Raw genomic sequence first — 14,339 nt, forward strand, 5'->3', positions numbered from 1 at the left:
GCATTACGTCAAATGGAATTGGTGACGTTCAGAACCTCTGCAAATGAGCATCGGTGCCTAGATTTAGGCATCTGAGGTAAAATTTTAAAAAACACCTAAGTGATTTACGAGTCTAAGTCCCACTGACAATTAGTTTGCTGCTACTTAATTTCAGTGGGTAAAATTTTTTAAAGTGCCTAACAATGTCAATGGGACTTAGGCTTTTTAGCAACTTAAGCTCTTAATTCACTTAGACTCTTCTACAAATTTTACCCTCACATCTATACTGAGGCACTTAAATAAATGGTCTGATTTTCATAAGTGCTCCCTACACTGAAGCCCTCACTGATTTTAATGGGAAAAGAAAATGTTTGACTATTGTATTACACCCAGGATAGTTGTTGTGAAGAAATTACTGTCCCAGAGTCTCATTTACACGAAAGCCCGTTTACATCACTCAGGCAGTGGAAATGGACCTTAAAGTTGGTATAAATGTAATTTACTCCCACTATAAAGCACTTAACACTGCCAGAGTGGTGTAAAAGGGCCAATAAGCAATGTTAAGGGCCTTATATGCCTCTGTTGAAGACAATGATAACAAACTAAGCAAACTTTTTGTTTAATGACACACTCATTAAAAACAACGAGGAAACAAACCCAAGGCTCTTTATTCTTTCTTTAACAAGTCCCTTTATTGAATATATAGAGCAGAACTAAAAAATTCAAAACCAGCAGTTTTAAACCGTATATATTTTGCCGTTGAAAATTAACTTGGATGTCACTGCAACATTTTAAAAAGCACTTTGTATTACAGACTTCTGCGAATGAATGTTAAAAGACCATCTAATATTGTTAGAACCAATATAATTATAGACATGGTATTACACCCGCACACAGAGAGAATACATAGTTATCTGTTAAACCACAAGAAAGTCATTCCTAATGATGTGGAGTCACACTTCCATGTTTGCTAGCTAAGTTTATTATATTTTTCAGCTTTCAACAAGAAGCCCTAATGAAAACAATATGCAATTAGTATTTAAGTTGTTACAAAATTACAGAGGAATCACAGACTAAGTGCATACTAAATTGATAGGAAATCCAATTCTATTTCCACTAGCACATCTCAATAAACTTTTAATGTTTGGGAAAATATCATTAATTAGTTATATTTCAGCTAGTTCATAGGTATACTTGCAGGAAGGGCTCCACTAAAGAAAATTCCTTCATGACTCCAGCTCTGAAAGGAAAATACCGTGACTCTGTGGCACAGTGTCTAAGTGATAAACGCTAGTAAGGTGTAGAGAAACTAATAATGTACCTAGGTCCACTCTCTTCCAAAGGTGATTCTGGCCTTTGGTTTTTGTTAACTAAGGTACTACTGGTGAGTAAATTATACATCGTATGTAATCCTCCACCATCACTGTAACCCTACATCATTTTCTCTTTATGAAGACTGTCCTAGAAGAGGCAGTCTTGTGGGATATTTTCAAACAACTATCTTTAAGGGCCAGAATGTGATCCCCTTACTGATGCTGAATAGCACCTTCCTCTACAAGTTGTCCCGTTGACGTCAGCACTACTCATGAAGTAAAGTACTACACAACATGACTCGGGATCAGAATCTGGCCCCACATATATTATCAAGTAACAACTGAAATAAAATGCTAGACTTATGGAAGATGAAAGCATTTACTATAATTTCAGAAACACTAAGATGGGACAGTTATATAGTCCATATCACTTGAATGTCCTGTACTGCTTATACTGCTAAAAATGTACATTACCTGGGGCTTTTTGGTTTTTGTTTGCTTATTGATTTATTTATTTATAACTAAGCTCTCATTCCTTCCACCAGCAAATAGCTGTATGTGGATGATAATGTTTTAAAATGCTGATTTAACAATGAACATGTTCAGTGATCAAAGGAATGGGTGCAAACAAAAGCAGGATTGTCATTCGTGTTTGGATCATAGTGCATTGTAATCATACCATGCAAAAGGCCTTTAAAATACCATTTTCCCTTTTGTCACACATTTAGGTCTTTCGTTAGAATTCCAACGTGAGGAGCTGTATGTGCATTAATCTAGGTAACAGGAGCAGATGCTTTTTACTTCTACCTGAAATTGTAAAGGCCTTTCTCACACTCTCTGAAAAAAGAAAGATTTTTGAAAATAGGACAATTATAGCAAGTCACATGCAGTATCTATTCATTTCCTTGCATAGATTAAAAGCAAAAATGCCTTGACAAAAGCATGAATAAGAAATGAATAAAACAGAAATATGTCTAATCAGACTCTGTAGAAAGGCTTCAGGGAAAGATTAGCAAATGCAAGAAAAAAAACCTTTGGCTTAATTTTTTATTTTCCCCCCATTAAAGTATTACATCAGTCACGTAGTATTATATGAATAGTCACTCTGGTTTCTTTGCAAATAGCCCAACAACCTCAAACCCCCATTCACTTGACTGAAAGCTTTTTGAGGAGCAAGGATAAAAAACCCCAAGAGAATGCATTTAATCACTCTGACATAGTCTGCTTAAACTATGCCATTTTATGGTTACAGTTGAGCTCTTACACAGAATATATTTTATCAACCCCATAAATCCCTCCAGAAGTAATAAACGATATCCAACTTTTCTTTTATGTTAATAGGAACCCAATATACTTTTGTGTTGACATTTTGAAATATTAAATAATGAAACTTTCAAAAAATATTCACAGCTAAAATAGTGCCTATAAACATTACTTCATCAGTAACAAACACACCAAGTGCATCGTTGAACAGAGTTTAATTTAGTGAAACACTGAAATAAAGATATCCTTTTTGCTACACATCTTACCTTCCTGTTCAACTAAATATTGTGTTCCCTTTCAAATGAAAACTCACAATTCCAAAAAGACAAAAATCAGGTTGAAAATCAGGTTACATATCAGTTGCTGATTATTAATAATTATCCTCCATGTCATTATTGTTTGCATGTGGCAACCCATTGTCCATAATCAGCATTCAACTTTCATCTTTATCGGCTGGGCTTCCTGGCAGGTGCTGGGTGGGGTAAACACAGAGGGGTCAGTAATACCCAGCTGTAGATCAAAAAAGCGGGTGGAGGTTGTCACGCTGTAGTTCTTGGTGTAGGTTTCTTGCACTGGGTAACAGTCCTTGACTGTGTAAACGCCAACCCAGGACTCAACTATAATGAAGCACAAAGTGTGACTATTTTATGGGACAAGCATGAATTATTTTAAAGTTGTTATTAAAGAGACAAGAGAACATTTGTATATTTTCCTGACTTCAGTGACAACTTTCAAAGAGCCCCAGGGGATTTTGGGCACCTAGAACTTTGAAAATCCCAGCCTTAATGAAGAAATGAAAAGAAAAATGTTTGTCATGCTGTTTCAAGATAAAATGTTTAGTCATGAACTGAATATTAATTTCTGGAGCAGTATTTGAAAAGTGTGTGTACTGTACACATATCTTAAGCAAGTCATGAGCTGGGTTGATATCTGCTAGGCTAATGGACAGCAGCAATCAATTTAGGATTGGGTTAATCCAATAGGGGTTAATCCCTAATTACCAGGAAATTGTTCTGATTAGAGAATCATGTTTGTAGACTTCCCTCTCTCAATCTAATATTACCCTGATGCATGGTAATACACCCTCCCTGACCCCCCACTGTTACTCTCTTCCTTTACTTTCCCTTCCTCAACTCTCTCTCTCGCCTCTCTTTGGACCCTTCTGACATCATGCTTCCTTTGCCTTTATATTCACCTAAAACAAGTGATGACCTATAAGTAGGGCTGTAAATTTGTCAGGGTGGTAAAAATGTCATGGATGCTCTGACTTTTCTGTTTGTCTGAGACTTTTCTTTGTGCCCATCATTTTAATAAAGCAGTTATATTCCAAACCCTGGGTCATGACACATCAGTGGGTCGCCAACCTGGTGGAGAGGCGAGGCCCCAGTCGAAGGGGCTGGAGAACAAGCCCACCCCATACTCATCGCATAGTGGCAGCTCCTGTCCTGCAAGACTGGGCCTGGCTCCCTCACGTCATGATGGATTGGCAACCAGGCCAAATTTGAGTGAGTTGCACTGTGACCCACATGCCAGGTGGCAACGCCCAGTGCAGGGAGCCGGGCCCAGTCCCGTGGGACAGGAGCTGCTGCTGTGAAGTGAGTGCGGGATAAGCTTGCTCTCCAGCCCCCTCGCCCTAGGGCCTTCCCTCCACACTGAGCTGGGATTAGGGCTGCTGTGCTGACGCAGAGGGTACTGCTGCGAGGTCAGTGCCTCCTCCCGCCCCCCCCCCCGATTGAGGTGAGGGCTGTGAAGAAGGAGGCATTTATGTATATTGTATTTAAAGAGGTATAGTTGAGTTATCATATCCATCACTCTACACACTGTTTTCCCCTAAACCTGTGACTTCTACTAAATTTACCAATGATTTTTGATCAAAAAGTGCCATGGCAAATCTGCAGCACTACCTGTAAGTATCCATTTCTCATCAATGTAATCAAAAAAGCAGATTTCTCTCACCTCTCCATCTTACTCTCATAGTTCCCATGTGTCCCTCACTTGGAGGGACATCGTTTGTTTTAGTCCTAAATTTACCTACCTTCCACACAAATTTGACATCTCCTTTTTATTCTAAAAAATTATTTACCTCACAAAAGAACCATGAAATTGACGTTCTAGAAGGAGTTATTTACACTAAAGGAAGGAACTCCAGGGCATTTTGTGTTTCCTGCATGAAAAATGTTTTGTGTCCCACATTTCGAGTAAACATCAAACACTGCATCCCACATTTGGTCCTAGGTAGATTAAGAGGTCAGTATCCTTGATGGTCTTCACACTGCCCGTAACTTGGAAACCTCTCTCTTTCCTGTAGTTAACACATCGCCAAATGTATTTCTTCCTTCTGCTACTGAAGGCTCTTTCTCCAGTCTCATACTGCTGGGCCTCAGAGCCACCTTTGACACTGTGCAATACTCAGTTTCCAGAGCTAAGTAGGATATCTTATTCCCCCTTACCTATGAAGTCACTCATTCTCCGTTTTGGTGGGAATTCCTTCTCTACACCAGGGCTCCTCCTCTGTGGAGACCCTCAACCTTCTACCTTCATTCTTTATAGTTATCTTAATTCCTAACTGCCAATTTTACACTGATGAACGTCAGCTGTACATATTTTGCCTTTTGTCACATCTTTAATGAAAATATACATGGCTTCTTTTCATAATCTTCTAGCTAACTATCTCAGACACAGAAATGTTCATCCTGGAAAAGAAGGAGCATTCCCAAACACAACCCCAACTCCTCTACTTCTTTCCTTGACTCATTCCTCCCATCTCTCTGTAAACCTCTGGTATCATCCTAATCCCTAAATTTTACTTCTCCCACAGCCCTTTGTCTGCAAATCTGCCCACCATCCTCTCCACAGCATTGCCCATCTAAGCCTTGCTGGCCCCATTGTGGAAATCTTCATCCATATCTTCATTAGTGCAACTTCCACCTCCCTAAGCATCTCCCCTGGCTCTCCATTCATTTGACGTCCTGTTCAAAACTGCACTCCTTGGACCCTATTCTCCACTGCAAGAGACAAGTCAAGAACACAACATTTGTATCCTGAGATGGAGAATACATCATGGATTTAGTCCAGACTAACTCTCCAACCTCCTCTCTCTCTCTCTCTGGTCCTCCACCACTAGTTTCCCCTTTTTCATTTCACGTAATCTTGCCACTGTTCATACAAGAATTTCTCTCTCTGCAGCTTCTGCCATCTAGAAGGGCTTCATTGACTCACCATCCTTTTTTAAATCTCACCTCAGAGCATTTATTTTCTCTCTTGTCTGCACCCCTTAACTTTTCTCTTTCCCTTTTTTAACTTGGTGACTGTATAGTTTTAGGGATGTGCTCAAACACCTGGCTGAACTAGAGCCTACTTTTGCACAGTATTTGGTATATAGTTTGTATGAAAGAGGCAATTCAAAGCTGAATGGTATTGTATTTTATTATACAGATTTTAAAAGGTGCCATAATTAGACACTGGCAGAACAGATATCTTTCCTTTGGTGTAATAATTAAGGGATTTCTTCTGTGGAAGGCTCTTTTGGGATTATAAAGGTTGATATAAAATTGGTTACTGTGTAACAAATAATTTGAAAAAACTGAGTTTCTAACAGTAAGACTAAAGGTGAAGAATTTAGGGCTCTTTAATGCTATTGATTCTATCTTGGCTTTTTAAAAAATGTTATACTTCTTGAATTTGCATGTGTATATTATTCCAGCATTGTATCCTTGCATAAGCTAGAGTCTGCACAGAAATTTCAAAATTGGCCAGTGCACCAATTCCCATGTGTCTCCTTGCTCAGTCACAGACATTACAAATTAAATTCTAAGATATGGAGAGGAAGAATACATCTGAATATAACCACTTGATACTTTTTAAGCTTTAAAGCCTAGATGCTACCAAGTCCAGAGATCCTTGTACTAAACACTAGTGCATTTGATTATTATTTCTTTTTACAGAAACCCTGATTCCAGCCCCTAAGAGATGAAAAATATGCACCATCATGCTGGATGCAGTGACAGCCGCATTTCAGTAATTCCTATTAGTGACAAATATTTTCTTTCTTCCAGCCCTTTAGTGGACCCTGCCTTCTCTTATCCAAAGAGTGGTCATGCACACTTATTCTATCATTTTAAAATTCAGTCCACATTAACAAAACAATTTGAGTGGTGATATACATATAGAACATGTAAATAAAGGCTGATAAGATGAGCAATAATTCAACACACTTCTCAGAAAGTCATAATACATTAGTGAACATATATAAATAAACAGTCTACAGGATCCTTTTCGGACCTGCTTGTGATGGTTTTAGTGAATTTTATATAAAAATGAATGCAAAATAAAATGCTATTAAAGTACAATATATTTCCATTGAAACCAGAATAACTTTACCATAAGAATCCAAGCCAAATTAGTTGTGAGGGAGGGAGGGATGGATAGATAGATAGATAGATATAGATTAGATATGAACAAGACATTGTTTTCTTTCAATATTATCATATAAAACACACAAAAATAATTGTGGGTGTACAATATAGCCGGGCATATTCAAATGACTTCAAGAGTGCAAATTGATACTACCTGGATATTAAGTTCCATAAATCTGCCAACAATACTGGATGTGAATAAAAATTTTCCTGGGATGGGTGGTGATGTGTCTCTTGTGGAATGTTGGGAGGATGAATCCAGTCTAGTTAGAGTGCTAACAATCTTTTTCTTTGTTTTATTTTTAATTTTTTATTAAAGAAATATTTTCCCTTGGCTGATTATTAAGGTTCATAACCGGCCATATATTTTGTTGGTCATAACCATAAGTGTTGCATCAACTGGATAATGCTGTAAATTAAAATTAAATTCAGGGGGGTTTAAGAACTCTTTTTTATTGTTAGAGTCTGCGTATGATGCTTCTCAGGGGTACCCAGGGTTGTGAGGCATCTTGCTACTACCTATTCTTAGCACGAAGAAGCTTTGTCTATGCCTGCGATGGGACAGCTCCCTAGTTCTATCAGTCAGAGGCAGCTCAAGCACCCTCTCTAGGTCTACGTAGGCCTCACTGTCTCTCTACAGGTTAGCGACAGGCACACTCTAACCTACGACCTCTTCAACCTCTCCCTGGAGTGTCCAATCCCTGATACACTGGACTCTGGTAGTATTCACAGATTCGCTGTTTCCAAAGGAACAGTACACCCCAGCTTACCAGTTCCACCTAAGATCACGGCTCTGCTTAATGCACAGCATTAGATATGTTTATAGTGAAACCAAGTATAAGTTTATTTAACAAAGCACAGTGATTCAAGTAATAGCAGGTAGAAGTATTGGAAACAAGTAACACATTTTAGAACCCAGACTTAATTAACTAGATACTTTCATGTCTTGTAGAGCAATGCTCACCCAAAGTGCTTCCAATGTTTTTCAGCCAGGTTGGCTGTGACCCAATTTTCATGAGGCAAAACATGGTGTCAATTTGCCTTCTCAGCAAAGGATCCAGGGAATTTGCATCCATAGAAATATCATAACAATCCATTGTCCTTATTCATAAACAGGATGCCTATATACTCCTTTCTTGTAGACTTTGTAATCTCTTAATCAACAACTGGCTCAGTATGCAAATAGGTTCTACATTGTGTGGCATACAATACACAATTCCCAAATGACCATACAGGGAGATAGGCATCTGTTACCCTCTGCCTGAAAGGAACCCGTCCAAGGTATGTCACCTCCTGGCGATCTGCCTTAACACCAGGGCATTAAGAACATAATTTCCAGTGTAGATACATACCTCCTCAAATATTAACCATGCATACATTTTGAAATTATTAGGATTACCAGTGGACTACACTACCACTCAGCAGAGACCTCACATGCTACCCTTCAGTGATTATTGTGCATATGTTTGACCAAGGGAGCCCTGTAAAACCCTATGCAGCCCCAGTGCCCTCTGTCAGTTGGCTCCAAGAAGTCCTTGTGTCACTGGGTAATCTCCAAGCCACACAGGTCACATGCAGTTACTCCTGAAACTCCTGAAAGAGTCTCTCTATATTATAGATTTTCTTATGAATAATTCTGGGCTCAGATTACTGGACTCTAATGGGAAAATGGTGTGGTTTCATCCCAAACTTTGTCTGAGACATGCAAACAACTCCATTATATGCTCTTCAGATATTTAACTCTTAAATAATGGGGACATTTTCTTTAATACAATGCAGCACTAATATGATATACAGTATGTGCTGGATATTTATTACATGTTATTTCTTCCTGCAAATTTTGTGGTAATATGAAAGTCAATACTAACAGTCAGTTGGAAAATTATATCTTGGGTAAAGGAAATGCAGACATTTTTTAACAAAATCAAACCAAATACTTACATTTCCTGGCTGGTTTTCTATCAGACCATTCCTGTACCATAATTTCATCTCCAGGCCCCCCGATGTAGTACTGATCTTCATAAGTGGAGTTGTCAGGAATATCATAAGGATCCCAAGGCTCAGTCAAAGCAATCTTTGAGCACAGCTTTGTGACTTGTTCAATCTGAAACATCACTGCATCTTTATAGAGAAATATATATTCAAAGAATCTGAAACATTAAAAAAAACCAGTTAATGTTCATGATGGTTTTATAGCTGGTAGAACTCCCTGTAGTTACCATTGCCTGAGATGTCTCTTTATAATACCCTGGTTTTAGTCACTTATAACTTTGTCAAATTTTAACCTTTTTGGCTAAAAATTTCCATAATGGGTATCGGCCTCGGTATGAGGGGTTTTTTTTGTTTTGTTTTTTTTAAGTTTCAGCTAAAGTTCTTCAGCCATTTCTGAGAATGAGATGAGGGAAAAATATGTTTTACCCTTGTTACTTTTTTTTTAAACAACATTTTAGTTTAGAAGCCCTAGCACCTGCCAGTTTTGTGAAGCAATGGCTTGACATTTGGCAGGAGGATGGCCTGTGTGTCAGGGTTATATCGTTTGCATCCCTGTGAAAGTCTGTCCAAATTGGCCAAGGTATAAGACTTTGAATAATTTCAGCTTTCATATGCTCAACTTGTTTGAGTTTAGTGGCTAAATTCCCTGAAGATTCCATCCTCAGTGAGCATGCTTAGTCCCTGCACAGCTCTTGCCACATGAACTGAGGCACAAGGGAACTGAGGCTCAGGGCAACTAAAGCCAAAATTTTCAAAACGTCCTCTAATTTTGGGTGCCCAATTTGAGACACCTAGGGCCCAGTTTTCCAGAGTACTTAGCACATGCATAGCATATTATATATTCAAAGCACAGCTCCTGTCAGATGTTTCAGTCTAGTTGCAGTTGTAAGCACTCAGCACTTCTGCAAATTTGGGGTCAAGTGTAGAAATTGAGCACAAAGTTAATGGCCATCTGTGAACATTTTAATGTAAGTATTTGTCTTAAACCATTAAGCCAGATAACAACTCTGAAGTACAAGAAAGGATAGAATCCAGTTCTCCAGGGTGGCATTCAACTTCCTTAACCAGAAAATGGAATCACCTAACTCATTCACAACACTTGTAACAAATGAGGCACGGCTCCTACAAACAACAGCCTTACTCACTATACAACCTTGATTAATTCTCAGAGCACCATCTATCCCCTGCACTGAATGATGTAGGGGTCCTGTGGAAAAAATAGGATGTGATTATGTAAAAGACTGTATCATAATGCATATGGGGAAGCTTAATTCTGGCATTTCCTAACTTTTGAGTGCTTGACTTTTAAACCTGAACATTCTTTTAATGTAATTTTTAATGTAATATTATGTAAGACCAGGTAGAAGTCATTGCAATTCAAAATTTTACTAATTCACCATATAAAATATACATAGGTAGGAATCACTTCACCCACTGCTCAGGTGAAGATATTTAAAAGTTAAAACATGGAAAACATTTAACAGTGGTTAAAAGCCATTTAGCAACACTCATTGCAGCTCAAGAGAGAAAGTGAAGAATAGTGTATCCGAATACAGGGGGAAATGTAGGTAAGTAAAATGTAATTAGACCAACTGGAAGTGGATTAAGACACCCTGATTCCTGTGAAAATTGCCACAGAATCATTACTGCAGGACCACCCAGAGGGGGGGCAAGAAGGGCAATTTGCCCCAGGCCCCCACAAGAATATAGTATTCTATAGTATTGCAACATTTTTTTATGGAAGGGGACCCCGAAATTGCTTTGTCCCAGGCCCCCTTAATCCTCTGGGCAGCCCTGCATTATTGGCCTAAAGTCAGTTTACATTCTCTTTGTTGAAAGAAAAGTTCACATCATTGTGACAGGGGTCAGGAGAACTATCTGGTATCTGGCCAGTAAAATGCTGAATTTGTGAACACTTAAGCATGTGCGTAACTTCTGTTCCACTGTATTCAGTGGAGCTACTCATGTGAGTACAATTATGCATATGTTTAAGTTTTTGCAGGAACAGGTTTTAAGGGTTTAACTCCAGTTCAGCTTCCTCCTCTGCTTGCACAAGTTCAGCAGTGGCTTCTTGAGATTCAGAGAGAGAGAGAGAGTGCCTTTGGGAAAGTGAGCTGCACACATGCAGCTGAGTCTCATGGCATAGCAATAACTTTTGACCTTGAATTATCATCTGGAAAATTTGCAAATTAACCAAAGATAAAAATGCTGATTTATCTTTTTAAATGATGTGACATACACATTATATCCTGTCTGGTTTTAAAGAATTTCACTTCTCTTTCTTCCTTCAAATCCCTCCTCAAAACCAATTTTCTGTTCAAATTCTTCCTACTTTATTTTCCCTAACAATAATCTCTTCACACCTTCCTTTTCCTGAACTGTTATCCAACATCTTGCCTTCTCCATCTTGTCTCTCATATATTATAAGGTATTTGGGGGAAGGGAATATGTTTTACTCTGTATTTTGTAAAATCAAATGATATATTATTGATATTACATAAGGGATATATTATGCCACCATTACTTAAGCAGAGAGTACCTTAGGCTTCAATTCTCCACATGCTTATGATGTACTCAACCTTAAGCACATGAGTAGTTGTCAGGGTTCCTTCCCCACTCTAAACTCTAGGGTGCAGATGTGGGGACCCGCATGAAAGCCCCCTAAGCTTATTTCTACTAGCTTAGGTTAAAACCTGGTATTATTATTGCTGATGTGTTGTTCAGATGTGAACAACATCATTTTAAATTGCGGCAAATAAATTCAAATTAATTTTTTCAACTCCACTGAGATAACTGGAAGTGTGGATAATCTACCTCTGTCTTGATGGTATTGTTTAGACTTGTCTTTCTGCATTTTCAAAAAGATCATTGGTACAATTGATTTAAAAGCATTGTGAAAGCCTTCTTCACAACTAGAAGTGATAGAAATTTCACTTTTTAACAAACAAATGCTTCTATGCTGATGAATATACCAAAACCTACTGGTAGCTCTAAATTGTTAATTCTTTTGCTTTCTAATGCCCTGTTTGATAATGTATACCACAACTTTCATAGAAATATTGCTTCTTTTTACAAATCAGTTGTCTAAACAAAATATTGATCAGTGTATTTCACAAGCCTAGTTCATTAAATGATGATAGCAACAGCTAATCTGTGCAACATTTTTATTTTAAATAAGAACATTGTAGAGGAGAAAAATGCTGTTGGGTAGACATTCAGACAGATGGTAAATAATTTCTTCAGGTCAAGACGACTTCATCTGCTTTTGGACATCTCTGGCCAACTCATTTCCTAACTGTGAAGCATTCATTTTTTTGGGGGTATATTTCTGGGAACTCCGTTCCTCTTTCCCATGATGTTTCAGTAATTTCAGACTTGTGTTTTTCTTCTGGTGTATCTGACTTCAACAACAGTAATTACCATATTTGATCTCACATGTCTGGCAAAGATGCAGGACTATAATATATTGTACAAATATGGTATTGTACATATACATGTGGCAGTACATGTAATCTAATATTGTGTAAATGCAGTATTTTTTAGACTGACCAAAAATGTTCTCAGATTTTACTGGATTTTATTTTCCAAGGAGCATGAGCCTTCTGTATCAGGTATCTAATTAACAAGTTATAAACGGAACTTTGACAATAGGAGTTTTGAACTGGAAGAAATAGGCAGCTTTATTCCAGTTAGTTATGAAGTTCAGTTAAAAAGAAAATTTTAAATATAAGAAAAGAATCAAAACCTGAAAAGTCAAAGCTAAATCAACTAAGGGGATTACATATTTCTGTGATTTTACTTATAAAACTCATAAAAAGTTATACAACCTTTTATTCTTTTGACATAAATTAGATTAATTACTTTGCCAAAAATGACAGGAAATGGAGTTCTTCAGTAAAAAAAGATTTACATTGTTTTCTTTGCTGTTTTTTTATGGGCCATTTGATGGTCCATAATATAGAACCTAATCTAGCAAATTTTAATAATCCATTCTAATTTAAGATGTGATTCAGAAAAACACTTAAAACATGCTTAAATTCATTCCTATTTAGGATAGCACTTAAAGCACATTCTGAACTTTAAAACTTAGAGCCCACTGTCTTGTGTTTCAATGGGACTTAGGCATGTGCTTATGTTCTCTCCTAAATAGGGATGGATTTGAGCAAATCTTTAAGTGCTTTCCTGAATAGGGATGTTTTCCTGAATTGGGGCCTTTAATAGTCCCCTTAAAGACAACGGGGTTACTCATAAGAAATCAGAGGGAAAATAGTAAACAAAAATATTATAATACCTTCATATAAATCAATGGTGTGGCCTCATCTGCAACACTGTGTACAGTACTGGCCACGCTATCTTTGAGTTTGTACAGCAACTCACACAGTTGGGGCTCCTAGGGCATACAGTATACAAATAAATAAAAGGATATTGCAGAACTACAGGGAGTTCAGAAAGTTGGGGAAAAGTCTTATATTGAGAGTCTGAAAAGACTGGGTGTGAAGGAGCAGAGAGACTGCAGCCGGGCACAGCAGGGGTTAAAGAACACCTGTGGGTTCAGCTAGCCCGACCCTGTTATACCTGCAGTCAATGCCAGGCCTGGAGGGGGGGAGAAAAGAAGGGAACTTGGCTCAGTCAGGGACTGACTGGCAAAGAGGCAGAAGCTCTCCGTATGCCTGCCTGAAGGCACAGGCCAGCAACCTGCCTGCCAACGCAGCCACTGGAGGCAAGTAAGTCTTCCCCTGCTAAAGGAGAACCTGCAGACAAGCCCCAACTGTGGGAAAACTGGACTAGCAGGGCCACACCCTAAATTAAAAGGACTTGAATAGGGAGCAGCCCAGGAAAACAGGCCCTGAAGCCCTCCTCACAGCTGGGAGGAAGGTCCATCTCCCCTGCGTTGGGGTAAGCGACACAGGACTCTGGGCTAGGACCTGAGGGAGTAAGAGAGCTCAGGTCCCTCTTCAGCCCCCCTAACCAACGATCTAGCCACTAGGCTGCCTGGCCACTGAAGGCCCTATCACAAATGGTGGAGAGTGTGCACATCGCCCTAGTCCCTGCTGAAAGGAATTTAAAAAGAGAGAGAGAGAGAAAGTCCCAAGGACAAACACTTGAATGGAGATGGAGCAGCTGCTGAAATGGATGACAGAGCAAAACACCCATCATCAACAGAAACAACAACAACTCCGGCAGCAGATGGCCATGCAGCAGCAGCAGCTAGTTCGCGAATTGGCAGCCCAACAACAGCAGCTGGTCCAACAGGTGGCATCCATTTTGTGACCTGGTGCTCCAGCAGAGCTGCCTAACCCCGCCCCTATTGGGCTTGCCAAAATAGGGCCTGATGATGATCCTGAGGCTTTCTTAGAGACTTTGGAGAGAGTGGCCA

General features: G+C 38.8%; 1 protein-coding gene across 1 annotated transcript in view; it reads right to left on the reverse strand.

Moving 5' to 3' along the window:
• Positions 1-655: 655 nt before the first annotated feature.
• EPDR1 (ependymin related 1) overlaps positions 656-14,339 on the reverse strand; it is a 43,460-nt gene continuing 29,776 nt past the window's right edge. The window contains exons 2-3 of the mRNA XM_045008200.1: positions 8,912-9,120; positions 656-3,172 (exon numbers count right to left, since the gene is read on the reverse strand). Of these exons, the coding sequence (XP_044864135.1) occupies positions 2,982-3,172; positions 8,912-9,120 (400 nt within the window). The 3' untranslated portion in view covers positions 656-2,981. The remainder of the gene's footprint in view (positions 3,173-8,911; positions 9,121-14,339) is intronic.

This window comes from Mauremys mutica, chromosome 2 (assembly GCF_020497125.1).
Source record: "Mauremys mutica isolate MM-2020 ecotype Southern chromosome 2, ASM2049712v1, whole genome shotgun sequence".
Classification (NCBI taxonomy): Eukaryota; Metazoa; Chordata; order Testudines; family Geoemydidae; genus Mauremys; species Mauremys mutica.